Source organism: Myotis myotis, unplaced genomic scaffold, assembly GCF_014108235.1.
Source record: "Myotis myotis isolate mMyoMyo1 unplaced genomic scaffold, mMyoMyo1.p scaffold_m19_p_1, whole genome shotgun sequence".
Taxonomy (NCBI): domain Eukaryota; kingdom Metazoa; phylum Chordata; class Mammalia; order Chiroptera; family Vespertilionidae; genus Myotis; species Myotis myotis.
The window spans coordinates 190739299-190766510 of record NW_023416313.1 but is presented as its reverse complement, the minus strand read 5'-3'; the positions used below and the strand labels follow the sequence as shown (position 1 = coordinate 190766510).

The window sequence follows — 27212 nt, the reverse complement described above, 5'->3', positions numbered from 1 at the left end:
TTCCCGCCCCGCCCCAGGTCTTTGCCACCCTATTTTCTGTGCCCATAGGTAAAGCATATTTGCATATAAGATTTTTGTTTAATCTCTCCCTGCCCCTTCACCTCCCTTCCCTCTGAGATTCATCAGTCTGTTTCATTTCCATGTCCCTGATACTATTGTATTCACCAGTCTATTCTGTTCATTAGATTTCTTATTCGTTTATTTTGATTTTTAGATTCAATTGTTGATAGGTATGTATTTGTTGCCATTTTGTTGTTCATATTTTTAATCTTTTTTTTCTTCTTCTTCCTGTTCTTAAAGAATACCCTTCAACATTTCATATAATACTAGTTTGGTGGTGATGAACTCCTTTAGCTTTTTCCATGTCTGTGAAGCTCTTTATCTGACCTTCAATTCTGAATGAAAGCTTTGCTGGGTAGAGTAATCTTGGTTGTAGATCCTTGCTATTCATCACTTTGAATATTTTTTTGCCACTCTCTTCTGGCCTGCATAGTTTCTGTTGAGAAGTCAGCTGGCAGTCGTATGGACATTCCCTTGTAGGTAACTAACTCCTTTTCTCTTGCTGCTTTTAACATTCTCTCTATATCTTTAGCCCTTGGCATTTTAATTATGATGTGTCTTGGGGTGGTCCTCTTTGGGTTCTCTTGTTTGGGACTCTGTGCTTCCTGGACTTGTAAGTGCATTTCTTTCACCAGGCAAGGGAAATTTTCTGTCATGATTTCTTCAAACAGGTCCTCAATATCTTGCTCTCTCTCCTCCTCTGGAACCCCGACAATGTGAATGTTGGTATGCTTGAAGTTGTCCCAGAGGCTCCTTACACCATCCTCACATTTTTGGGCTCTTTTCTTTTTGCTCTTCTGGTTGGATGTTTTTGCTTCCTCATATTTCAAATCATTGATTTGATTCTCAGAATCCTCCACTCCACTGTTGAAATCTTGTATATTATTCTTTATTTCAATCAGCGTATGCTTAATTTCTAGCTAGTCCTTTTCCATTTTTTGGAGGTTTCTAGAAGATTCTTGAGTAATCTTATAACCGTGGTTTTGAACTCTATATCCAGTAGTCTGCTCTTGTCTACTTCCTTCATTTGCAATATGCCTTCCTGTCTGCATTTTGGCTGCTTCCCTGTGTTTGTTTCTATATATTGGGTAGAGCTGCTATGTCTCCTTGAGCTGGTAGAGTGGCCTTGTGTAGTAGGTGTCCTACAGGGCCCAGTGGCTCAGCCTCCCCAATCACCTGAGTGGGAGCTCTAGGTGCACCCTTTTGTGGCCTCTGAGAACAGTCTTGTTGTAGTTGAGAATTGATTGCTGTTGGTGTCACCGGGAGGAATTGACCTTCAGGCCAATTGGCTATGAGGACCAGCTGCGACTACAGTGGGAGAGCTGCTGTTCAGGGGACTCCCCTGTGGAGTAGGACTTGCTTCAGTGGGGCTTTGGTGCTCACTGAGTCTGCTCCTGAGTGTTTTGCTTATGAATGTGTAGAGTTGTAATCTGTTATGGTCTGACACTGACCACTGGGTACACTGGCTCTTGGGTCTCCAGGGAAGTGCAATGTCAGTCACTTCCTGGGGCCACTCAGCAGGAGCTACAGAGAGATCTGCAGATTCCTCCTCTTTGTATTGGGTTTGGAAGTGCCCAGATGAGGCCCAGCTATAAAGCAAGGCAGGCTGATGCTGGTGCCAGGTCTTGGACCTTTTATTGATAGGTTTGGGGCTCCCTGACCCAGCTCCAGCTTGTCTGAGAGATTTTACCCTTAGCAAGGAAAGGCCATTCATATGCAAAAGTCACTGCACACAGCTTGGGTGGAGTTGTAAATTGGATGAGGCAGGGTCTTAGGGAATCATTAGGGTGGAGCAAACAGAAATGGCCGCCAGTCAGCCCTGTGACCAAGGAAGTCCCAGCTTAGACAATGATCTCTGTGAACACCTCTGTCTGGGAGAAAGCTGCCCCCGAGTTCCTGCCCCAATGCCAGACAATCCAGTTCCTCCTCATATGTGTCTGTGTCCCGCAGAGTCTCACCTTGGCACTGGGGCTCAGAGGAAGCAGTAAGTTCGGTTCATGGTGCCGGCCTTTTAAGAGGAACAGGTGCATCTCCAGCCGCCTCTGTGTCACTGAGTCCCAATCCACACTGGTTTTTACAGCTCATAGTTCTTACTGCCTATAGGGACTTCTTTTCCCAGCTCTGGGACCCTGGGATAGGCTTCTTGGTGTCGAGCTGGGACCCCTTGCTCCTCAGGGCGGCTTTTGCAGAGACGATCTCCCTCCTGGTTAAAAAAGCGGCACACATGGGTGCCGGACCAGCTGGTTCAGTGCCTCCGCACCTCCTACCAGTCTCAGTGTGTTTTCTTCTTTTTCTTTCTTTCTTTTTAAAAGATTTTTTTATTGATTTCAGAGAGGAAGCGAGGGAGAAAGAGATAGAATCATCAATGATGAGAAAGAATCATTGATTGGCTGCCTCCTGCACACCCCACACTGGGGACTGAACCCACAACCTGGGCATGTGCCTCGACCAGGAATCGTACCATGACCTCCCAGTTGGCCGGATGGTGTGCTTTCTTCTTTACTTCTCTAGTTGTAGGACTTCCGTTCAGCCAGCTTTCCAGTGGTTCTGGATGGCCGTTGTTCTGTATTTTAGTTGTAATATTGATGTAGCTATGGGAGGCGGGGAGTACAGGCATTTACTTACACCGCCATCTTCCAAAATTTATCCTTTTTTAGAAACTTAGAACAAAAGAGAATATATAATGTCTTCCATAATCTATTCCAGACTCCAAGAACTTTCTCTGACAAGAATGATTCCTCAAGCTTGAGCTCTGCTATTCCTTAGTAAAGTCATTTTCTTTAACTTTATCCTTGGTAAAGGCAGAGAAGAGTAAATAATATTTCTTTGCAACATAGGCAGAAACTATGCATACCATTATGTTAATAATAAATGCCTCATGCCCATTATTTAAGATAAGAAATCTATTAAAGTCATCAATTTATTTACCATTAGGCATAGAGAAAAAGAGACAAGGATGGAGATAAGACTCTTGTCTGACATAGTAAAGAGCAATTCATATCTTTTCTACAGCTATAGACACCATTTTGAATATAGTCACTCATGACAAACAACTCATTTAGGATTAAAGGGTCTATTTCATAGGAGACATTAAACCTTTAATGTTCAAATCTTTTTAAGAGAGTTTTTACAAACAGTTTCACAAGGACATTATTCATGGCTGCCAAAAAAAAGAAAAAGACAAGATTTCTTTTGTGTAAATGTTTTCACCCTTGGGTTTATCTAAAAAGTATCTTTTTAAATAGATGTACTATTCAGAAATTTTGTTTGTGTACCTGCATTAGTAACTCCTTCCTCTCTTATCTTGCTTTTTTCAAGGTAACAGCATAAAAACTTTTGTTAGAACTGAATAAGAACGTTCGGAGCTTAAAAAATTTAACACTTAATAAGGGAATATAGAAAATAACAGATTTTTTAAAAAAAGAGAATGTAAAGCATGTAATATTCTGCTTCTACGATAATAATAGATTTCTTAGGGGAGAGCAGAGAAGTAAGAGAATTCTTCTGGGTATTTACATGAGAGTTGAATACTATAGGTAAATATAATGAACTCATGTTGAGAGTTAAAAACAACTACAGTGTATAAAAATTTGCTGTTCTAAGGCTTTGTTTAAGGAAAATCATTTGTTATTGGATTCCTCCTACCTACTTATCTTCCCAATAACCTGCATACTTAAGACAATTTAGTAGGAGGCAAAAATCTAAGCTCATTATCACTGAAATAGTCACATCCAATGTTCTGAGGGTTTCGGGTGCAATGAAAACATCTATCAGAATTAATGAAACGGATTCTAACAATATTACCATCATTTACATCATCATCACCATAACCATTACCATTCAAATATTTATTGAATGCCCACAGTGAGTAGAGTATACTTAGCAATACTATTTTACACTAGAGTTGGCTCCTGCGAATTTCAACTTAAAAAATTAAAAGCAACCAGGAAGTCTCCAAACAAGAATGAGAGTCAGGGAGCAGTTGGGCAGAGAACACTGGGAGATGCTGAGAAGCTCATGTTCATAATAGTGTTCGGAAGGCCAGAAAGGAAAGACAATCTTTTGTGGTAAAGAATATCCAATTGTAGAAGACCCCTTACTATACCTAGAAGCACCTGTCCTCTCCACCCATGCCTGGGCCTCCTTGTTGGGTGCCTTGGGAGCCTATAAGAACAACAGAAGCCAAGGAAGGAGTTTTAGAGGCTCAAAAATAAAGGGAGGGGGAAATCACGGAATGACAGGCAAGGATTTGAGGAGATTCTAGGTAAACTCAGCCTTCTAGGAAGATTTTTCCTCATGGGTCTCTTTCATTTCATTTTGTTCTGTTGCCTCATGTACTTGTTACTCATGTAATTTCAAGTGAAAACAAAACAAAACAAACGAAAACAAAATACATCCCCAGGAAACAGTGGTGCAGAGTCTGGGGAGGTCTTGCTGGCTGCTTGTCAAGAGCTCTTATGTGGGCCGTTAAGTGGCACTTACCTTGGTAGCGTCAGCTCTACTCACGGTCTTGTTCTCACTTTTGCAAGACCAGAAACCCATTTTTTAAAATTTTTTTTTGTGGGCATCAGAAGTAGGTCTGTTACAAACTGACACACACAAGCCAGCTCACATATCTCATTTCAGCAGTGCCGTATGGGCATTATACATGGGAAATCAAGGTGTCAGTTACTTGGTATCTGTGAAGCAGAATAAAGAGAATTAGCTGATATACTGTGAAGGATTCTACCCAATTTAGTGATAGCCTTACCCAGGACACCCTAATGCTCAAGTCTGCATCGCCAATACTCTCCCCTCTGGGTGGCATTTGAATGGACATTGTCTACTCCTGGCTCTTGGGACTGACTGTCCTGTCCTTTGCTACATGGGACCAATTCCTTTCTGATATAAAGTTTTTTACCAACCAGGACAAAGCAATCACCTAATACTGCAAAGTTCAGATAAAACACAGAATGCCCCATTAAATTTGAATTTCAGATACACAATACATAATTTTTAGCATAAGTATGTCCCAAATACTGAATCGAAATTCTCTATTTTTACTTACTAAATCTGGCAACCCCAAAACTGCCTTCCTGAACTTCCTTGCTTACTTACCCCGATTGTAGTTTTGAGTGTTCCCAGACTCCTTGGTGCACACATACAATTTCTTGTTTCACCTTTAAAAGGTTAATAACATCCATTACCTGTGGATTTACTGATTTGACTTTTAGAGTCCACTTTTCCTGATTTACAATGTGCGTGATGCTGGCCGGAAGAGTGGATCTTATTATCACTGCCATGTACCAGTGTTGTAGGGGGTGGGGAAGGGGATGGGGCATGCTTCCTGGAGGGAGAGTGCCCTGGGAACTCTGTCCGAAGGGTTTTAAGGGCAGAGATTTTAGGGGAAGTCCCGGGAAAGATCTTAATAGAATATTCTGTAGCTTTCCAGGTGTGATCTCCACTGATTGATTGGCAGGCACCAGGGCAGGCGGTCCTAATGCCAGCCATGGCTGGTTTTGTTGCTTCCCTGGGCCTGGAGCTAAAATATAACTGAGGCCTAGATGTTACCTCCAGGGAGGAAAAGTCAGGGGGTCCACACTGCATGACAAATAATATGCGAGGGAGGAAAAATAATTCTGGGGGCAAGGTGTCCATTGCTAGGGACCTGGGGCTTTCCACCCTGATGACCTCCTTCCTGTACGTGGCCCATCGTCCTTGTTCTGCTCATTAACTGCCTACAACACCGGCATTAGCTGTTGAGATGAATTGCATTAATCAGATTGCTTAAAGCAATATGAACTATTTTGGGAAGGATAAAAGACTAGTATAGAGGAGTTCCAATAAGATCGCTTACTTTTGTGCATAGCTGAAATAATGTGCATTGAGGAAAAGGTTAATAGGAATTCTATTATGGGAGAAGGGTAATTCTGGAGAACGAAAGTTTGCGTATAAAGCAGGTGTGGGTAGTGGAGTTTTGTAGTGAGGATTTACAGCAGTGGTTCTCAACCTTGGCTGCACATTAGAATCACCTGGGAATCTTTTTAAAATCCTGGATTCTGGGCCTCATCCTCCGGAAATTCTGTTTCTTTTTTACTAATGTTGTGGCCTCACCCCATAACAAAGAAACAGAATTTCCGGAGGATGAGGCCCAGAAATCAGGATTTTAAAAAGATTCCCAGGTGATTCTAATGTGCAGCCAAGGTTGAGAACCACTGATTTACAGTATCATGGATTTCTAAAAAAGAGAACACAAGAATGTTAGAGAGGGGTTCATAATGAGAGGGAGAAAGATGTCAAAGAAACTGAATATTTCGTTTGTGTGTAGGGCTGGGTCTAGATGTGCCGGGAGCTGGAAGTCTTTCCTTCTTCTGTCTTCTATTCTATTTGACCCTCTGGTTCAACCTCATTGATTAGGTTGCTTTAATTAGTACTATTATTTACTGCATTTGGGTCAAGTAGACCCAATTTTGTGGTCTAGCTGGGGATCTCACCATATACTACATGACTTACAAAGAAAATGTTGAAACACAACTTGGGCAGGCTGGGTGTGACTTATTCACTTGGTGGGTATTGAATCCAGGTAGAAGACCTGGTCACAGTACAATGTGTGACATTGTATTTCATTGAATACACATAAAAAACATATCTTATAGAGTCAATTCAACTCAATCACATTCCATTTAGCAACTTTGTTGACTATCTTTCTAGAAATACAAAAAATAATATCTTCTAAAGAGGGGTGGAATAGGTAAGATAACAACGCACAATTGTGCCTGGTGTTAGGTGTGGGGGTAAAAGGTGAAGGAGCCCTTACTCTGACTTCAAGGAGTTTGCAAATAACTGAATCAGGACTAAGACAGCTATTTAAAAGAAGGTAGTTACTAAGTACAAGAGATAAGGCATGTGGAAAGTGCTTTGCAAATAGAAAGTGTTGTGAGGATTGTTCTAGAATGGGCCCCTCGTTCCTGAAACCTTTTTCCCTACAATTAGGAGAAACAGAAAAAGAAAACAGTCCCTGAGATACTAAGAAAGGAGGTAACGAATCACCCGCATTAGCCATAAGACCTCGGGCAAGTTATATAGCTTTCAGCCTCAACCTGCTCCCCTAATAAATAGGGATTACCCAAATCGACCTTCCAGGGTTACTGAGTAGATCAAGCCGGTGATGGGTGAAGGAAACATCTAGCATTGTGCCTGGCAGGAGCAAAGGGCTCAATAAACCGACTACTTATTAGCACTTATTTTCAACTTCTCCGAGTGACTGAGAAAGGAACACGCTGTGTAGCGCTATTTTACAGGGTCCAATTTAGGGGCAGGGCGACGCGGTACGATTTCCATAAGGAACGTCCTACAGCCCCCTACTTGCGCCCTTTGCCCTAATCAAGGACCAGAGAAATTAGGGCTCTTCTAGCGAAAACGGAGCCTGGTTTCCTCTTCGTAGACACAGAGGGAAACCTATCGCGGAAGCCCAGGCTTCAAAGAAGGGCAGCCCGGCGGGGGGTCTCGGGAAGGGGGTCTCAGGAGCCCCGCCCCGAGCAGGACTCGCTCCCACCGCCCCGTCCCCAGCGCAAAAGCAGAGGCGGGTAAGTGGGCTCGGGGGGCGTGGGACGACCGCATCGGGTGTCAGGGGCAGCGAAGCCGGGGCGGGCACATCGTCCGTCCAATCCCTAGCCGTCACCGCGGCCTCATGAATAAGCAACAAAGCGAAGCGCCCGCCCCCTTGGCATCGCAGACTGAGGAGCGGGCCGCCACCGCTGCAGGGGCCGCCGCGGGGATGCCGAGCGCGGGCGCCGCCGCTCTCCGCGCGCTGCTCGGCTGAAGGCGCACAGGTGAGGACGGCCGGGCTCCTGCCGCTCGGGGAGCCGTGGCTGCAGACCCAGGGCCGGGCAGAGACGGAGCCCGAGCCCTGGGCAGCGGGGGGTCGCCCGGGAGCCGTGCTGTCCGGGGAGCGCGGCGGTCAGGGGCGCGCCAGGCGTGCGCCCTGCGCCCCAGTCGGAACGCGGTGCGTGGCGCGGGGTGCACAGGGGCAGCTCCGCGAGCGCTGGGCGCGGCGCAGGCCTCGGAGGGCTCGCCGCACTCCTCGCTCCAGCCCAGCCTGCTGGCTCCGCACCGGCGAGCGGGCCTTTGTGCTGGCGGAGCTGGCAGGACTAGCTGCTTTTGTGTGGGCTTTTCTTTCTTCTCTCTCTCCCCTCCCAACCTCACGGCGGTGATAGCGAAGTTCCCGAAGGCTGCGATTTGCTCCGTTCAAAGCACCGATCGCAGTGTCCCCGCTGCCAAACCGTGCCCAGCAGCTGAGGAGCCAATGAGGGCTGCGGTGGCCACCGAAATGTGTTGTTTGTTACTTTGCCGAAAACAAACAGTGGAGTGCTGAGCGCAGAGGTGTCACTGAGCCTCCTTACTCAGTCCCTGGCCGGTCCCCCAGCACGAGGCAGGAGGATGCTCCTTAGAAAGGTCACTTTATTGGAAGGAGGGCCTGCGGGTTAGACGCGGAGGTCAGGCTCTGCCTGAGATTCCAGAACGGTTGTTGGGAGGTGCTGCCTGGAGGTGCCCAGATGTCTCGTGTGCGTCCTGGCCACTGACAGAACCTGACCTGTGTCGATTCTGAACGTGTTCGAGCCCTGGCTGGTGAGGAAGCAGCCAAGGACTCTGAAGAGTTGGAGTTCTTAAAGAGGAGAAACCTGCCTTCCCAAGCCGATCCCAAGGGTCGGTCAGGATCTTGGCACCTCATTTCAGGGCAGAGGTGCTGTGGAGGAGAGGAGAGGGGCTGCTTTAAAGTGTCTGCTTTCATTGTGTGGAAGTTTTAGTTTGAAACTTACAGGGGAGAGGGAGTGGTTCACAAATCCGCCCGTAGACCTCTGCAGGATTTCTTGGGTAGGGAGCAAAATGTGTGGCCAGGATTGGCATGCCTCCCCCTCCTGTTTGTGTACTTCCCTGGTCACGAGGGATGCTGTTGGGCTCCAAGGAGTCTCATTTAAGCCAGGAGCCTACAGAGTCACACCCCGACTTGCTCCCTCGCCCGCAGAACCTCTCTGTGGCATCTATTGAAAGAAACGCAAAAACGGGGGTAAGGTTTCACAGCTTCAGAACATGGGTACTCATTTTTACACACAGTAGAGATTTTAGGGTAGACTCACTTTTATGAATAACGGAGAGCTGTTGTATTTGTCCTAAGAATGAACCAAACACTTACGCGGCTGACTTGATATGGATTGTGTTTATTCACAAAACTCCCAAGACTGAGGGAGTCTGATGTAGCTACAGCAACAGCTAGCTAGGGAGAGGCAGATTTGTCTTTGTTTTCATAGGAAGTTTCTTACCATTGTATTTTGGCATTTCGTGCTAAACCTTTCTGGGTCATAATTTGGTTCTACAGATACGGTTTGGTGCTAAATCTAAGTATAGCATCAATAAGAGGAAGCTGGGTTACCTATTTCCACTCTTTTGACTAAAGGTGTACTTCACTGTTTATTCAGCAGTTTGCCTGAAAAATTGTGTATGGAATTGTATTTTTGTTCACTGAATTTTGTTTATTCTCACAATAGGGAAGCTGGTGTTCCAAGGGAACCTGGGCTTAATCTCTGTAAAATGAAAACTCATTTCCTACTAAGATGTGTGGTCAATCCTGGTGTTTTTTTTTTTTTTTTTTTTTTTTTTCTGTTGTGTCTCCTTGGTGATTATAAGGAGAGTGTCTGAATCAAATTTCAGCTTGAAATGTTACATATTATGTTTATTCCTTGAAATGTCTACCTGGGGATTGGATTACCTTCTCCTAAGTGCAGCTAGTTCTTAGAGACCTTGTATAGCAAATGAGGTTTGTGAAGCACCAAGAACAGAAATGAAGTGTCAGATTGGGTCATTGAAAATAACTGTATGATGGATGGACAGGAGCTTGCTGATCAAGATTGATTAGGGCAGGATTCTGCAAACATCAGATGATTCCCTGGCCACTTTGTCTATATGAGAAGCGGAAAGGCGAGGCTCTGTGGACATAGCTAGGAGGAAAAAGGATGTTATGGATGCTTCAAATTGCTCACATTTCTGTAGTTTGAGGGGAATGCATGTCAGAACCACGCTGATATGTCTTAAATTCTTCAGACCATTTTCATGTCTATTATCACTTTCTTGGTTTCTCTTCCACCTTTTGAAGAAAACAGAATAAACATTCTTGTCTCCATTTTGTAACGAGGAAACCGAGTTTCAGTGATTTTGCCTAAGGTAGAGCTGGAATTTCAAGCCAGTTTTTAAATCTTCAGATCTCGCTTCTTTTACTAGGAGTAAGATGGTGTGGGAGGGATGATAAGCACAGACATCTTCATTTGTCTGTAGTGCTACACTGCGGAGAATAGAGCTGTGGGCTCAATGTGTAGAACTTGGTTGTGACCTGCAGGAATGGGAAGCCCTCCGCAGGGAGTTGCCAGAGTAACCATCGTGACCCAGCCCACTTACCCCTTCCTGGGGGACCATGCTTTTCTTTGTGGTTACTCTATTCTCCTTCCTTCCTCTGTGGTCAAACATGCTGCTGAAAGGATCATCTGTCATTCCAGCTACTTAATTTATAGTGAAAAATGACTGGGGACAGATGATCCTAAAGCCACTGTATCAGGCCACTGACAGTTGTCAAAAACAGTGAATTGGAAGGGTATCTTAATGCTCTGTGCCACTGTTGGATTAATAGGGTCAGAGTCTTGATAAGCCTTGCTCTAGGCCAGTGGTTCTCAACCTTCTTAATGCCGCAACCCTTTAATACGCTGGGTACTCGTATGTGGGCGGACCTGCCTGGAGACGGATAGAGGAGCGGTGTCAGGGTTCCCAAGACCATTGAAAATATGTGTTTTCTGATGGTCTTAGGCGACCCCTATGAAAGGGTCATTCGACCCCCAAAGGGGTCGCAACCCACAGGTTGAGAACCGCTGCTCTAGGCAAATGAAAAAGCGTTGGCAGTGAGGGCCTTCAGGATTACAAGAAAAGGTAAGACAATGACAAATTCATCATTGAGGGTCAGGAAAAACACAAAAAGGGAAGATGATCAAGACACAGATAAGGGCCCTAGCTGGCTTGGCTCAGTGGATAGAGCGTCAGCCTGTGGACTGAGGGGTCCCAGGTTCGATTCCAGCCAAGGGCACGTGCCTGGGTTGCGGGCTCCATCCCCAGTGGGGGGCGTGCAGGAGGCAGCCAGTCAATGATTCTCTTTCATCATTGATGTTTCTATCTCTCTCTTCCTCTCTCTTCCTCTCCCTTCCTCTCTGAAATCAATAAAGAAATATATTTAAAAAAAAAGAAAAAAAAAGACACAGATAAGGAAGGGAAAGAGTTTCCTGTTCCTTCATCAATCACAGAATCACTAATTGGATTTTTAAAGGTGAGATGGTAACTGGGAAGCAAGTTGACCTGAAGCTCTGAGACTTGTCACTTGTTACTGTTGATCTAGTTTTTAAAAATGAAATAACCACTGAAAACCTAAAATATAGCAGAGATGAGAACACTGAAGTTATTACTGTTATTAAAATAACACATTGACAATGTAGTCAAAATTGACTATGTGAAGAACATGACATATAATTATATATGGACTAGAGGCTTGGTGCACAAAATTTGTGCACTTGGGGTGGGGGTCCCTCAGCCCGGATTGCAAGAGGGCGCAGGCCAGGCTGAGGGACCCCACCAGTGCACGATCGGGGCCAGGAAGGGACCCAGGAGGTTGGCCAGCCGGGGAGGGACCACAGGAGGGCTCCAGAGCATGTCCAGCCCGTCTTGCTCAGTCCTGATCAGCCAGCAGCAAGCTAACCTACCAGTTGGAGCGTCTGTGCCCTGGTAGTAAGTGCATATCAGCGACTGGTCGACTGGTCAACTGTCTGCTCCCGATGGTCAGTGCACATCATAATGACTGGTCTACCGGTCAACTGTCTGCCCCCTGGTAGTCAGTGCACATCATAGCAAACGGTTGAGCGGCCTTAGTGTATCATTAGCATATTACACTTTGATTGGTTGAATGGCCGGACAACCGGACACTTAACATATTAGGCTTTTATTATATAGGCTAGCCGCTAGACCATGAAATGTCATTGAAAATCTTACAATATAAAATGGAGACTCTGCTCACATTCTTTTTCACATTCTTAAGTGGTTATTTATATTCACTTCATGCCAGCAAATATTAATTGAACACCTCCTCTATGTGCCTACCATTATTAGCAATTATATGGCAAGCAGAAGAAGCTAAAAGATCAGTGTTTGTATGGAAGGAACATAACCTTATTTGAGGCGACCAGACTTACAGACATAATTATTTGTGCTAGAGAAGCTGGGAGAAGGGTGGGAAGAGAAGGGGTGAGGCGATTTTGTGACAACAGTTAGTACACTGGATGTGACATGGTGGGGGAGGGGTGCCTAGGGTAGGGGAGAAGGAAGGAACTCTGACTAGTGTGGTGTCATGAGCAAAACTTAGGAACCTGAAATGAGTATGGCACAGAAGAGGGCAATATACCTACTTGACAATGGTGTCTGTACTGGGCACAAGTGCTGTGGGGTTGCATTACAGATATGGAGTTTGGCGGTTGTATGTTTGGGGACCTTATGCATTTTGGGAAGGCAGAGAGTTGTAGTGGCAAAGGCGGGGAACTGGAAATCTGATAGAATTCACAAGTTTAGAAACAGACACGATCACATAGGCAAGTTAATTCTCCTCGACCAGCCTGCGGTTTTCTCATGTCACAAAGAATGGGGATGATGGTAGTACCTATCTCATTAGGTTATTGTTAGGATTAAATAAGGTAATTTATACAAGGCACATACAACATTTGACTCATAGCATCCCCAAATGGTAGTCATTTTTAATAAATTATTGTCATTTTAATTCTTAAGAATAAACCATTGGATTGTATGAAATTTACTGGAGAGAAGAGAGTCTGAAAGAGATAATTAAGAGGCAATTAAAATAATAACAGTTCAGTGATGTGACCGAAGGGACAATTCTAAGAGCTATTGTGAGGAAGGATCCACAGGAGTTGTGAACCTAAAATATAAAGGAGAGAAGAGTTCAAGATGACACCGAAGATTTATGATTGAGTTTATTTTAAGATAATCGAGATGCACAATTCTAATAAGCAATGAAATCTCTCCCCCTTGCTCCCCCAGCAAAGCCTAGTGTAGGTGAAGGGTAGATGAAGAACATGGCGTGTTTTAGGTGGCATCCAAGTAACTTCCACTAGACGAGGAAAATCTGAGATTGGGCAGATTTCTTCCTGAAACCCCAAACCAGCTCTTTATGGTATTTGTGTTTATCCCAAGAAAATAAAAATATCAAGCAGATTGTCGCCAGTTTTTTGTTGTTTTTTTGGCAAACTCCGCAGCCCTCCTGTATCTTGAGTAGTCCTAGGGCAGCACTCATGTTCCTTATGAAGGACACCTGCAATCCACTTTACTTTGAAAAGAGTAGCATTGTCACCGCTGAGGATGTTTGTCATGCTGGTCCCCTTTTGTGTGTGTGTGTGGGTGATACACCGAACAATGCAAGTATAAATTCTAATTGGAAAAACAGTGACCGAGTGTTTTAAAAAACTGGTGATTAAGTCTGACAAGATGGCTAAGGCTTTATTTATTTTTATGTTGTCTTTCATGTGTCTTTGAAACTTGAGTATGCCTAGACTTGACAAAGAACCAGATTCTGGACCGTATCTATTTAAGATCGTCAAAGATAATGCTTGACAGGACAGCTTATCTGCCCGCTGGTGGCAGAAATGCGGTCAGTTGTTCAGAGGACTGCTGAGCCATTAGCATACCTTGATAGCGAGTGATGGACAACGTGCTCCTGACTTGCTCTGGCAGGGATGCTTCTTAAGCTGTTAGAAGCTCATGTCCACGATCAGTTAGCAGTTGGGTTAGAGTTTATTTATCTGAATTAATTTGCCCTGATGGATATAATGAAGGGAAAGCAGCATCCAAAGTTACAGTGTGAAGGAAATCTTCTTTTGTTTGTTTACTAAATATTTTTATCACTGAGACAAATAATTCTAATGGGCAATGAAGTCCCCCCTCCCTCTTTCTCCCCCAGCAAAGCGAGCCATAGATATTCATCTGTTTGTTTAGCCAATATTTACTGAACATTTCCTGTGTGCCAGGGAGAGGATACCATGTCGAGGACAAAAGAAAAGGCCTTAAAAATATGGTTGCAGGTGGTTATATAGGTTTAGAAATATTGTCATAGAATTGACCATGGTCAGCCTTTTTGTATTTATTCTCTAATGTCCTGTAACTCCCAGTGGGGGACACCAAGCTCCTGGGAGTGACTACGTGAAGCTGTTCTGTGCTTTGAAAGATGGAGAAAGACCTGGAACCTGAAGGTCATCTACCAATTTATCTGAGTTGCAGCATGTCCCCTGCTGCCGTTTCTACAGGCTGTCTTTCCTGCTTCTTTTAGAGGCCAGGTGTCATTTTGAAAAGTGGAGAGAAGGAGCATATGGCCACAATACACAGTCATAGAATAGGCTAGCAGTTCACCCCGCTTTCCTGCTGTAATTGGATTTAGAAAGCAGGTGGCCAACACTTAATTACAGAAGGAAAGTCTTTTAGAGCAATGGCAGAATTCCTTCCACCCAAATACTCTAAAGCTCGAGAGCTGGGTGAAAATAAAACCTTGAAGGAAAACGTGGTTTCGGGAAGGCAATTGAGGTTAGACTAAATCTTAATTCTTTGCCTCTCCCCTGCCCAGTCTGATTTGATCACAAAATTTTCCTCTAGGTCCACATAACTCCAGAACGTATTAAATAAAATGTGAAGCATTCGTTCAATCATTTGGGTGCCTTGCCTGCTCAATGGCAAAGTTGTGGGAATATAAAGATATTGTATTTTTATTTTATGTCATGTAGATAAAATGTGAAAATGGAATTATGGAGGTAGAAGGGATTTCAAAGATTATTTTAACTCCTCATTTTGTCAAAAGAGAAACTGAAGCAATTTGGCCAATATCACATAGCAAGTTGTTTTTTTTTAAATTTTTTTTTTATTGATTTCAGAGAGAGAGAGAGATATAAACATCAATGATGAGAGAGAATCATTGATCCGTTGCCTCCTGCAAGCCCCCTACTGGGGATTGAGCTTGCAACCCAGACATGTACTCTTGACTGGAATCAAACCTGGGACCTTTCAGTCCCCAGGCTGATGATCTATCCACTGAGCCAAACCAGCCAGGGCTCACATAGCAAGTTTTTTTTTTTTTTAATTTAATTTAATTTTTTAAAAAATATATTTTATTGATTTTTTACAGAGAGGAAGGGAGAGGGATAGAGTTAGAAACATCGATCAGCTGCCTCCTGCATGCCCCCTCCTGGGGATGTGCCCGCAACCAAGGTACATGCCCTTGACCGGAATCGAACCTGGGACCATTGAGTCCGCAGGCTGACGCTCTATCCTCTGAGCCAAACCGGTTAGGGCTCACATAGCAAGTTTTAATAACAGTGAAGGTAGGAGTCAGGAATCATTTTTCTGATGCTGGTCCATGACCCTCTAAACTTTACTGCTACCATCATGGACCTACTCCCCCAACCCCCTCCCAAGTTTTTTTTTTTAATGTTAATATATATATATATATTTATTATTTTTAAAATCCTCACCAGAGGATATTTTCCCATTAATTTTTTTAGAGAGAGTGGAAGAGAGAGGGAAAGACAGAGAGAAATATCGATGTGAGAGAATCACATGGATTGATTGTGCCCAGAGCAGGGCCTGGGCTGGGGAGGAGCCTGCAACCAAGGTGCGTGCCCTTGATCAGGATCCAACCCCGGACCCTTTGGTCCACAGTTCGATGCTCTATCCACTGAGCCAAACCGACTAGTGCTTCCCCCCAGCCCCCACTCCTGCCCCCACCCCCAGGTTTTTATCCAGAAGCATGGGAGCTTGTAGGGTAAGCTTTTAGGCCACACCCTCTTTTTTCTGGGATGTTTAGTAAGATTTCATGGAATGGGAAAAATATTTGTTTAGGAGAGGGCAGCTCTCTGAACAGATCAGAAATGAACCAGAGTTCTGTAGCTTTTTTATATCTTCCACTATATAGGGTTTCATAGTTCAACTTGTCTGCACAGAAATATGAAGGTGTAATGTCATCAACTATGAGCACTCATGCTTTACAGCTCTCATATATTTTTTTTTAAATATATTTTTATTGATTTTTTACAGAGAAGAAGGGAGAGGGATAGAGAGTCAGTAACATCGATGAGAGAGAAATATCGATTCAGCTGCCTCCTGCACACTCCTTACTGGGGATGTGTCCGCAATCAAGGTACATGCCCTTGACTGGAATCGAACCTGGGACCCTTGAGTCCGCAGGCCGACGCTCTATCCACTGAGCCAAACTGGTTAGGGCAGCTCTCATATATTTTTGTTTTAAGGAAGGAAAATAGAGGCAGCAGGCCAAGTACTGTTACCAAATCTGTTACCTGGGTATGAACTGGGATGCTTTGTGGCTCATCTGAAGTGATAACTAATGTCCAGAATGTTGATATGCCTTAGCCCATGCCATTCCCTCTTTATCAAATATCTTTCCCATATTCTCTCCTTTTAAAACAATGCTAGCTACATGACTGAATGTAATTTAATATTTAAATAAAATTGGTTCAAACCTTGATCCTACCTAAGGAGAAATTTTACATCTTTCTCACTGTCTCTGAGGATTCTTGGCAGGGGCTGGGCAGTGGCTTATATCTCTCCTAGTCACCTCTGGCTTTGATGTTCCCCTGCTGCTAAATTTATGACCCCTGACATACTGTTGCTTTTCTGCACGAGGCACTAGGGTGCCTCATGACATCAGCCCATTTCTGTATTCTCCCAAAGTACTGTGGATTCGAGCTTTTTGTGTGACAGATTACCTCCAGACCTGGTGGCAATAAATGCTTATTATCTCATCCCATTTCTGTGCAGTAGGGATTTGGGAATAGCTTACCTGGGTGGTTCTGGCTCCAGGTCTCTTAAGAAGTTGTAGTTGAGATGTCAGCTGGGGCTGTAGGATCATCCGAAGGCTTGACTGGGGCCGGAGGATCTGCTTCCAAGATGACTCATTGATGTGGTGCTGGGAGTTCGGCAAGGTGCCTCAGCTCTGCATCCAGGGGTTCCTCTTTCCTCATGTAGAAAAGTTCAGCCTTCTTTTTTTTAGCAGCCATCGAGGACTAGGGACTTGACCTTTTCTCTGCTTCAGACGGATCTATAAGACTAGATGAGATAACACTGTTAAAGCTTTGAACACCTTCAGGGGAAAGGGCCTTATGAAAATGTGAAATTTTATATTTTATGTGTGCACATCACATGCTTAAAATGGATAGTTTAATGATTAGCCATGAAAGAAAGAAAAGGCATAATTTTTATAAAGATAAGTTTTATATTTTAGAATTTTCATTCCTAGGTTTAATTTTCTAGAAAACCTGAAGCATCTGAGAAATTTCTGATGATGGGAAAAGAAAGGGCTCTACTCAGCCAAATAGATGAAAAAGAACTAAAACCTTTAAGTTTTGGGGAAAATGATCAGTTTTGATATAGTTTTAGTTGTGATGAGAGTGAGTAGTGGTTTTTTTTATTTTAATGCAGTGAATCTTAATATTACAAGAGTGTGTTTTCAGTAAAGATTGTTAATTTAATATGTGTATTGGTTCTCTTAAAACGTTTATTTCTTTTAATAATACACTTACATTAACTCTTACCTTTTCTCCCTACATTTTAAACATGAAGGTTTTGCTTATAATTTTTATAGTTGTTGTAGAGAAAAGAAAGAATTTTTAAAATTTAAAGACAATTTACTTGAAAACATTTATATATTTTTATTTTTTTATTATTATTTTTAAAAACATGTAACGCTTCACGAATTTGCGTGTCATTCTTGTGCAGGGGCCATGCTAATCTTCTTTGTATCATTCCAGTTTTAGTATATGTGCTGACAAAGTGAGCACTCATTTATATATTTTTTAAAACTCATGAATATAACTGGTATTCAGTATTTTGTGATGACATCTCTATATATATATATAAAAGCCTAAGTGACCAGTTGTTTGGTCAACTGGTCGCTATGACGTGCTCTGACCATCAGGGGGCAGACGCTCAATGCAGGAGCTGCCCCCTGGTGGTCAGTGTCTCCCACAGCCAACCTCCCACAGCCAGCCAACCTCCTGCGGTCCCTCCTAGGCCGGCTGGCCAACCTCCCGTGGTCCCTCTGGGGGACCTGATGGCCAGCCAGGCCAAGTGACCCCACCTGTGTACTAATTTGTGCACTGGGGCTCTAGTTTTAAAATATACTTAAACGTTCTTTGAATGTAATGTAAGTAAATGTAAGATTTACTTTTTATATCCTGGACATTTCTGCAATCACTTGACTACATGATTAATAGAGGAATTTGGGGAGAATAATGTGACTCTAAGGGTAGTTTATTTCAAGTAGGTATTTAGGAAACAATGAACTGAGTACTTGAACTCTGTGAACCTTTTTCTAGAGAGCATCACATTAAATCAGCTGCAGAATTCAGAAGGGAAAAATGAACTGGGTTATCCATGTCTCAAAGGTACAAAGAAATAGAACAGTCCTCTCTTACATACCATCTCTGAGCATAACGTCAAGGAGATTATTTAACTCATGGTTTCAAGGGGGCTTATTTACAAAATATATTTATGTGACAGTTTGATATGCTTTGTTTTTCTGCAGGACTCACTCACTACCGTTGTCAACTCTGCCATTTTATGTGCACATTTCTCTTCCACTATGAGAAGACCAAGAGTATTGCACATCTGTCTGGCTTTCTGTAGCCTTCTACTTCTCAACGGTGCCATACAATGTTTGGCCTTCCCCAAAGTGGAGAGAAGGGAGATAGCACATGCTCATGAAAGAAGAGGGCAGCCTGAGAGGATAAACTCGGATGACCCAGAAAATAACTCCATTGCTTCAAAGGGCACTCCCCAGCCCGTGGTCTCCGAAGATCCAATGATAGTGCTAGCGGGACCATCAGCAATGCCATTAAATAAAGTATCGCCTATTGACAGAGAAGCCCATTCTACAGGAGCTGGGCTCATGCAGCCTACGAGCCCTGGTGTTGACACTGCTATGGAGCCAGTGGTCCCTGCAGGGGAAGAAGTGGTTGGTTCCAGCCAGCCAGAGAGAACGTCTCCCAAAAGCCTGCTTCCCAAGGCCATGGTGACCAACCCTATCATGGCAGCTGGTTCTGGGAATGTGGATGAGAAGGAGGAACTCTTTAGTAGTACCAACACTGAGCCCACTGTAGAAGGGACTGCCGAAGCAACACAAGGTTTTCTGAAGTCTGTGGACAATCAGTTGTTTACCACTGAAAGTCAGGGAGGCGTTAGTCTGGGACATTCACCTTCATCCTCTGTGAACACTAACAAAATACTAACCACCAATCTAAGGACGGAGAAATTTGAAGCAGACACAGATCAGAGGATAAGGTCTTTTCCTGGTGCAGAGCCCATCGCAGGCACCGAGCCCGGAAGTCTCAAGTCTGATAGGGAGAAGCCTTCGCAGATGACAGCTGGTAATACCCAGGCGACTGCCACCATCCCCGGGCTTGCAACCTCTGAGTACAGCCTGGGTGTTGAGGCAGAAACTGACAGCCTGCTGGGAGCCCCAGAAGTCACAGAGAGTGTCAGCACAGCTGTCCCAGCGGCCTCTGTCCTAGGCGATGAGTGGGATGACACCAAATTAGAGAGTGTAAGCCAGATAAAGACCCCAAGGCCTGGAGACAATACAGAGACTCCGATGAGAATGGAAACGTCTCCGACAGCCCAAGTAACCCCTAATGGTGTGGGAGGCGTGGAAGGGGACGAAGCTTTGACAGAGGCTGCACAGATGGGTCTGGGGCTGCCTGAAGGGGAAACACACTCCGAGACAGCCCTGCCAATAGCGCCTGGGGAGGGGAGGTCATCTGCCTTCACCGATCAGATTTCCTTTACTCCCACAAGTCTGATGGAAGATACAAAAGTCTCTGTTGTGAACCTGTTTCAAAACACTGCAGACTCCATGGAATCCACCACAGAAAACGATGCCCTGTTTTTCTTAGAGACCACCGTTCCCATCTCAGAATATGAGTCTGAGGCTTATCAACCACTGAGAAATGCTTTTAAAGGTAAAAGAAACAAAAAAACCCCAAGCTTTGTTTAATTTGGAGTGCTTTCATTTGGTTTTATCGTTTTTTAAAAATGGAAATATAATTGTCGTTTAACATTGTACGAGTTGTAGGTGTTTTATTTTTTAAAAGTGACGATTTACAAATAACTTCTCTATGCCACCTCCGGCCTCCATGGGAGACTGTCATTAGGCAGGTGGTGGGCGGGAGTGAGGGTCACACCCTGGGTGTGCAGGCTGCTCTATGAGCCTCTGGAGAAAGGTGGCTCTACAGTGGCCCCAGCTTTCTACCCAGGTGGATTGCCTACAGCTTCCTGGTGGCCACAGTGGAAACAAACCACCCTCAGAACCAGACATCTGGGAAGCCTAATCCCCAAGCAATGCATGAATTTTCTTTCCTAAAACTTCAGGGGTTCGTGAGAATCTGAAATGACCCCATGGGTTTTCCTGGCTGGCGGCTACAGCTGTGCAGCATTCAGTGTGCACATCCATCTGTGATGCCAAGGTTTTGTGCAACCTGAGAGCCGCCTCCCCCCTCCCCTCAGGTGTAACATTCACTGGGGAGGTGAGAAAGAGGTGATGGCGAGAGGGATAAAATATCTCATCTTCTTGCCGGTAGGCAGAATCAGCCCTCACTTGGTGCTTATTATCAGTTATCCAAGGACAACAACAACAAGGAAAATTAGCTGAGACAACCATGAAGCAAATATTAGAACCAAAAATATTACTGGTAGCAACTGAATTTAAAGGAACTGTATTTTGTGCATTTTAGGATATTTAAGTACTGTAATTCTTTCACTGAGGGGTTATAGATGGAGACAGACTAACTCATTTTGTTATTTGCCTTAAAATGACTTTGGATCTCTGTTCAAAAAAAGAAGTTATCTAAGTTTTAATCAAAAGTAGAAGTATACAAGTAAAAATATATGTTATATAAAAATTATCCCCAAATTGAATTCCTATAATATATTGACCAATGGTATTTAAGTGAGACCGGTTTGTCTCTCCCCACCCCATCATTTGGCAAAGTTTGGAGACCTTTTGGTTGTCCCATTAGAGGGGTGCTGCTGGCTACTGGCACTAGTGGGTAGAGGCCACGGATGCTGCTACACACCCTACAGAGCACGGGACAGCCCCCCAATAACGAAGACTTATCTGAGCCAAATGTCAACGGTGCTGAGAAGCCCTGATACAGACTTAATATTCTGCCTACAGACTTAACACTTCATTATGAAAATGTATAAATATATAGGAAAATGTGAAGGAATTAGGTATATGTCTCAGTGGTATAATAAAAATGTAGGATACTTATTTACAGATTGATGTAAAAATACTCCTATCCTTGATATTTTTTTTTTGCCAAAAAGCTTTAGGTAAATATTTATCTCATAGTATTAGCCATATAGGCTTTTTTGACTTTGTTTTTCCCAAAGGGGAACAGAAGTTCATCTAGAAATTCTCTGCTGCCTCGGTTCTGCACTGCGGGTGGCTCTTGGCCTTTACATGCGGGAATGTTACCAGCTGACAAGCCTTACATTTGTGGCTGATGGATAATATTTTTCTGTTATTATGTGTGGTGGGTTAGATAACAGCCTGGACAAGGAAAGACAGTGTAACTTGCATATGCTCGTTCTGATTTGTTTTGGAATATGTGCAGATTGTTACTTCTGCTAAGTTGACTAATTAATGGAAACTATCAAATTAGTAATATGTTTTATGAAGTGTTATTGGGATTGAATTAAAGTGATAAAAGATTGAGTTTTACATGTCCAATTCATTTTTTTAAAAGACTGAAAGACCGTCCTAGCCAGCTTGGCTCAGTGGATAGAGCATTGGACTGTGGCCTGGAAGGTCCTGGGTTTGAGTCTAGCCAAGGGCACATGCTCAGGTTGCAGGCTCAGTCCCCAGTAGGGGGCATGCAGGAGGCTGCTGATCAATGATATTCTCTTATCACTGATGTTTCTATCTCTCTCTTCCTCTCTGAAATCAATAAAAATATATTAAAAAATAAAATATATGAAAGACTGAAAGACCTAATATCATGTAAGTTTTCATAGAAGCTTCCAGAAAATGTTTTGTAAGCTGGTTTTTAAGTTCCATGAAGAGAGTTGGGTTCACATGACCAGGAAGATATTAGATATGACAGAACAAGAAGTTTACTATAATTCTCTGTAACACTTTAAGGTATTCCTGGAGCATTAAGTCATATGGTTCCAGATTATTCATTGCACAATTTAATCCATGATTCTTATGTACTAGACTTGCATTGGCTTCTATTAATGCAGCCTAAAAAATAAATGAGTTTGGTAATTGTCCGATGATTATTTTGATTATTGAGTGTAGTCCTTACTTAGTTGTGACTGCCTCACTTTTAATGGGCAACTTCTTTTTATTTCTAAAACATAGCGCAGTATCTGGTGCCTAGTAGGTGCTCAATAAATACTGGGCCAGTGAGTGAGTAATGAGGAATGAGAACCTTTTAGACTGAAATTATCCAATTTGACTGCCTGCATTGTGCAAGTTAATCAAACAGCTTCTAAAAGTTCTTCATAGAGAAGCAATCTATTAATTCCTTTCACTTAAATTTTTTTATTTTTTTGTCCCATAGAGTTAAAAAGAATGTGTGAAAAATTGAGATTGTTGGCAGTAGTCGTTAAGGAACAGCCAAAAAGCTTTTACCCATTTTCTGGTGGTTATAAGTATTTTTCAAAAGTAAGCAATTCAAATGCCAATCATTTTAGTTCTCAGGACTAGTTAGGGCATTATCTTTTTCAGGATACGCACTGATTTCTTGGTGTTTGGGGCATTATGAACAGATGAGTACCCTGAGATTATCAGTCTTTGGATTCAGCCTGTTCTTCAGCTGGTTCAGTTGAAGATCAGGTTTTAAAAGTAATTATAATAATGATTATATTTTATTTCTACAGGAAGTAGAAAGAATGAAAAATGTGGAGATTTTTTTTCAATTTTTATTTAGAAATTTTATTTTATATTTTTTCATCACCATTTATCGCCATATACCCTCTTCGATCTCCCCCATTCCCACAATCCCCACACTGTTGTCCATGTCCAAGCCTTCTTTCTCTTTTTTAATTTTTTGCTCAATCCCTCCCCGCTTCCAGCTGTCAGCCTGCTCTCTATCTATGAGTTTGTCTCTATTTTGCTTGGTAGAGAAATTTTGGATGTTATTTTTTAATTTAATTTTTAAAAACACATTTCTATTTTTATTGATTTCAGAGAGGAAGGGAGAGGAAGAGATAGATAGAAACATCAGTGATGAAAGAGAATTTTTGATCAGCTGTCCCCTGCAGGCCCCCTGCTGGGGATGGAGCCTGTAACCGGGGCATGTGCCCTGACTGGGAATTGAACCGCAATCTCCTGGTTCACAGGTCGATGCGCAACCACTGTCAGCCTGGCTGGATGTTATTTTTTAAATTCTCATTATTATTTATAGTTCTCACTCTTTTCTCTAACAGCAGTCACTTATTCCAAAGTACTGTGTCATTTTGATTTCTTGCTATTTCATGAAACTATGACAATAGACTGTAAATTTATTTTTACATATTTGTTCTCAAAAGTGTTCATTATGCTTTCAAAAATGAGGGCAACATAAAGCATGCTTACTGCTTAAAATGATAAAACTACACATTATTATCTTTTTATGGTGGAGCATTGTCCTAGGTGCTAAAGGTACAAAAAGGGCAATGAATCCTGGCTCTCAAGAGATTTACAGTCTCACTGGAGAAAGGAAGAAGGAAGCAAAACTTAAACAGTGGTACAAAGTGCAAATATGAAGTCTGTGTAAGAACCTTACTGTAACTCGCGTTGCCCTTTAGCAGGTTCGGCAGCACATCAAGTATACACATCTCTTCAACTCAGAGGAAAAAATAGTCTGATCTGGAAGGGAACCAGGAAAAGAACTGTTTGTATTGAAAAACCTACAAACCCTATTTTAAAACAAATAAATTGTTTCCAAAGAAAAATATCTTAAGTAATAGGAAGTATCATGATGTCATTAATAAATATCAGAAGAAACCTTTTCAGCTATCCCTAGAATGCTATTTATTTTTTAATTTATCACTTACTGGACTTGCTAATATGCTATGGATCTAGAATTAGCATTTGAAAAAGAGAGATAATAGGGTCTTCTAGAAATTAAATTTTGATAGTGGCACAGTATTTGAAATTTGCAGCGTGATTCCTCCCTATGAAGGGGGCAAATATTGACCCTTATAAATAATCTGTAATTTATTTTAGGGGATTAGAACATAAAGAAAGGGGCCTTGGACAGATACATATATCCCACAGGTCTGTTTCATTGTCTTTTATGATCTAAAAGCAAACGCAGACCTACAGATTGTTCCTTGGACAGCGGCAAGATGCCCATGCTCATGGCTGAAGAATATTCCACTGTGTATATATGTACTACAACTTCTTTATTCATTCATCCAATGACAGGCATAGTTAGCACAGTGGTTAAGAGCACTGCCTATGTAATCTTAGGCAGGTTCCTTAGCTTCTTTAAACCCAAGTTGTTTGTAAAACAAGTAATAATAGCTGGTATTTATTAAATACTTACCAAGTACTGGGCATGTTCCAAAGGTTTTACATGTGTTATGTAATTAATCTTTGTAACAATTCTGTGAGATAGATACTATTCTTTCCACTTTCTAGCTAAGGAAACTCAAGTCCCAGAAATGTTAAGTAATTTGTTCAAGGTCGCACTGCTAGTAGGTGGCTGAGCCAGAATTCAAAACCAGGCAAATTGGCTCTTGAACCTGCATTCTTGACCACTATGAGAGATGGCTTCCATGGTACTACTTACCACCTCTGATTACATGTGGGAAGATTAAATAAGATAATGTCCACCTTGCACTTCACTTTTTGTGTGTTCGGCCTTACTAGAAAGTCAGTAAACATTAATTATTGGAATTATTATCCCTTTAATTCAAAATACTAACTTTCAAAATTGCCAGTGTGAAAATTATTTAAACAAATGCTTCTGAAAATGTTTGCGAATAACTTAGTTCTTAACAAACTGATTATGTTGAAATTCATAAAAGGGAGCTTAGTTGATCTTTCTATTTTGTTTTAGATTTTATGTCTTTTTCTTTTTTACATGAACTTCTCTAACTCTGTCTTAGATTGATTCCCTACCCCTGAGAGCAGCAACTCCGAGAACATGTATTCACTGGCATTTTATTCCTGAGCGACCCCTCTGCCTTCCAATCCCCTGAAATAGCTGATTGTTTTTTCGATGTATCAATTATATGGTGACTTTTTGAGGTACAGGAATTCGATCTATTTTAAAACATCGTTTCCCCTCTTTTAAGACACCACAGGTCCAGAGCTGACGACGGCTGTTGCAGAGGCAGCAGCCACTTTCTCATCGGTGACACGGGAGCCGCAAGTGTCTCTCCTCGAAGTGAGCAGAGGAGTTGGGGAGACCGAGGAAGGAAAAGAGGTCCCCGCTGCCGCGTCTGGCGTCCCCGGAGTTACTCAGCTGTCCAGAAGATGGGAGCCTCTGGCCACTACAGTTTCAACTACAGATGCACCTCTGTCTTTCAAAGTTACCCCCGCGGTGGAAGGTCTGTAAGGGAGGGAGTGGGACTCGGTGTGATGGGGGTGGACCTTTTCTGTGGGTTGATGAGCAATAGAATGAGTGAGGCAGATGGTGGCCCTGTCTTCTCTTAGGGACTGGAGGAAAGCTCACTTCCCGAGACCGCTCTCCTAGTTGGACAACTCTGGCTGCTTGGAGTTGTTAAAGGGGGAGAGACGAAGAGAGTAAGCATGCGGGTTTGAATCCCCGCTGTGGCCCTCATTAGTATTGTGGCCTCAAGTAAGTTTCTTAATGTCTTCAAGGCTTGGTTTGTTCATCTTTAAATAATGCCTATCTTTCTTAAATGTTATTATAAGGGTTTGAAATGATGTATACACACTGCTTTCTCCATAGGAGGGCCTCAAAGGCTCTGATATCTTAAAGACAGTGAAGTTTTCAAATTTGGGTGATTATCAGGATGACAAAAATTATTGTCAGTAGTTTTAAATTCGTAATTTTTAATAATTACAAAATTTTTATTATTTAATTATTTTGGGGGTGGCCTCATATGTTTGTCTCATCATTGGTTCAAGTAAAGCCCGCTTTTATTTATTAACTGAGTTATTTTTAACAATGTAATAAATGCCTTCTAATCCTATTATTCCCCCCCCCCCAAGAAATCCCCCAGGGCCTTATCAATAATCTACATGTAACGCCATGACCCTTCCCATCTCAGCCCCTTCCTTCTCTGACGGTTACCGTCATCCTGAATCTGGTGTTCATCATTCCCTTGACTTCCTCTTCTTTCTTTTTAAATATATTTTATTGACGTCAGAGAGGAAGGGAGAAGGAGGAAGAGATAGAAACATCAATGATGAGAATCACTGATGGGCTGACTCCTGCACAACCCTCACAGCGGATTGAGCCCGCAACCCGGCATGCGCCCTGACCAGGATCGAACCGGGACCTCCTGGTTCGTAGGTGGACACTCATCCACTGAGTCATGCTGGCTGGGCTTGACTTCCTTTTCTTTTAGTTTTATTACATCTATATTTACTCCTAAAATTATACATTTAAAAATTTTAGTTTTTTTTTTTTTAACTTTATAAAAACTGTATTGTCCTGTAGGTAGTCTTTTTGGAACTTACTTTTTTTTTTTCCTTTTTACTTAATGTTCTGTGGCCAAGATTTACTTACTCTAGCTCTTTTGTTTTGACTGCTTTTAATACTCCATTATGAAAATATATCGCAGTTTATTCATTCAGCCTTCCTCCAGGCTCTCCTAGTGATTTGCATTTGGGTCATTTCCAGGTTTAGCTATTGTGAGCATTGCTGCCATGAGTATTCTTTTTCATATTCTCCATCGTGCATGTGTGGGAGTTTCTCTTGGGTATATACTTAGGAACTGAATTGCTGGGCCATAAGGTATATGACTGTCTGACTTTAGGAGGAACGGCTCACTGTTTTCCAAAACGATTGCACCAATTTATACTCCCAACAACAATACATGTGAGACTATCCTGG

At 42.7% G+C, this 27212-nt stretch overlaps 1 protein-coding gene and 1 non-coding gene across 3 annotated transcripts in view; one reads left to right on the top strand and one right to left on the bottom strand.

Moving 5' to 3' along the window:
• The first annotated feature begins 7769 nt into the window (after positions 1-7769).
• Positions 7770-27212, top strand: part of ARMH4 (armadillo like helical domain containing 4) — a 111640-nt gene continuing 92197 nt past the window's right edge. For both annotated transcript variants that reach the window (XM_036308578.1, XM_036308573.1), the window contains exons 1-3: positions 7770-7871; positions 18719-20150; positions 25483-25737. In XM_036308578.1, the coding sequence (XP_036164471.1) occupies positions 18776-20150; positions 25483-25737 (1630 nt within the window). In that variant the 5' untranslated portion in view covers positions 7770-7871; positions 18719-18775. The remainder of the gene's footprint in view (positions 7872-18718; positions 20151-25482; positions 25738-27212) is intronic.
• Positions 17866-17972, bottom strand: LOC118661186. The gene has a single exon (XR_004969188.1). It is a non-coding gene; the product is annotated as a U6 spliceosomal RNA (small nuclear RNA).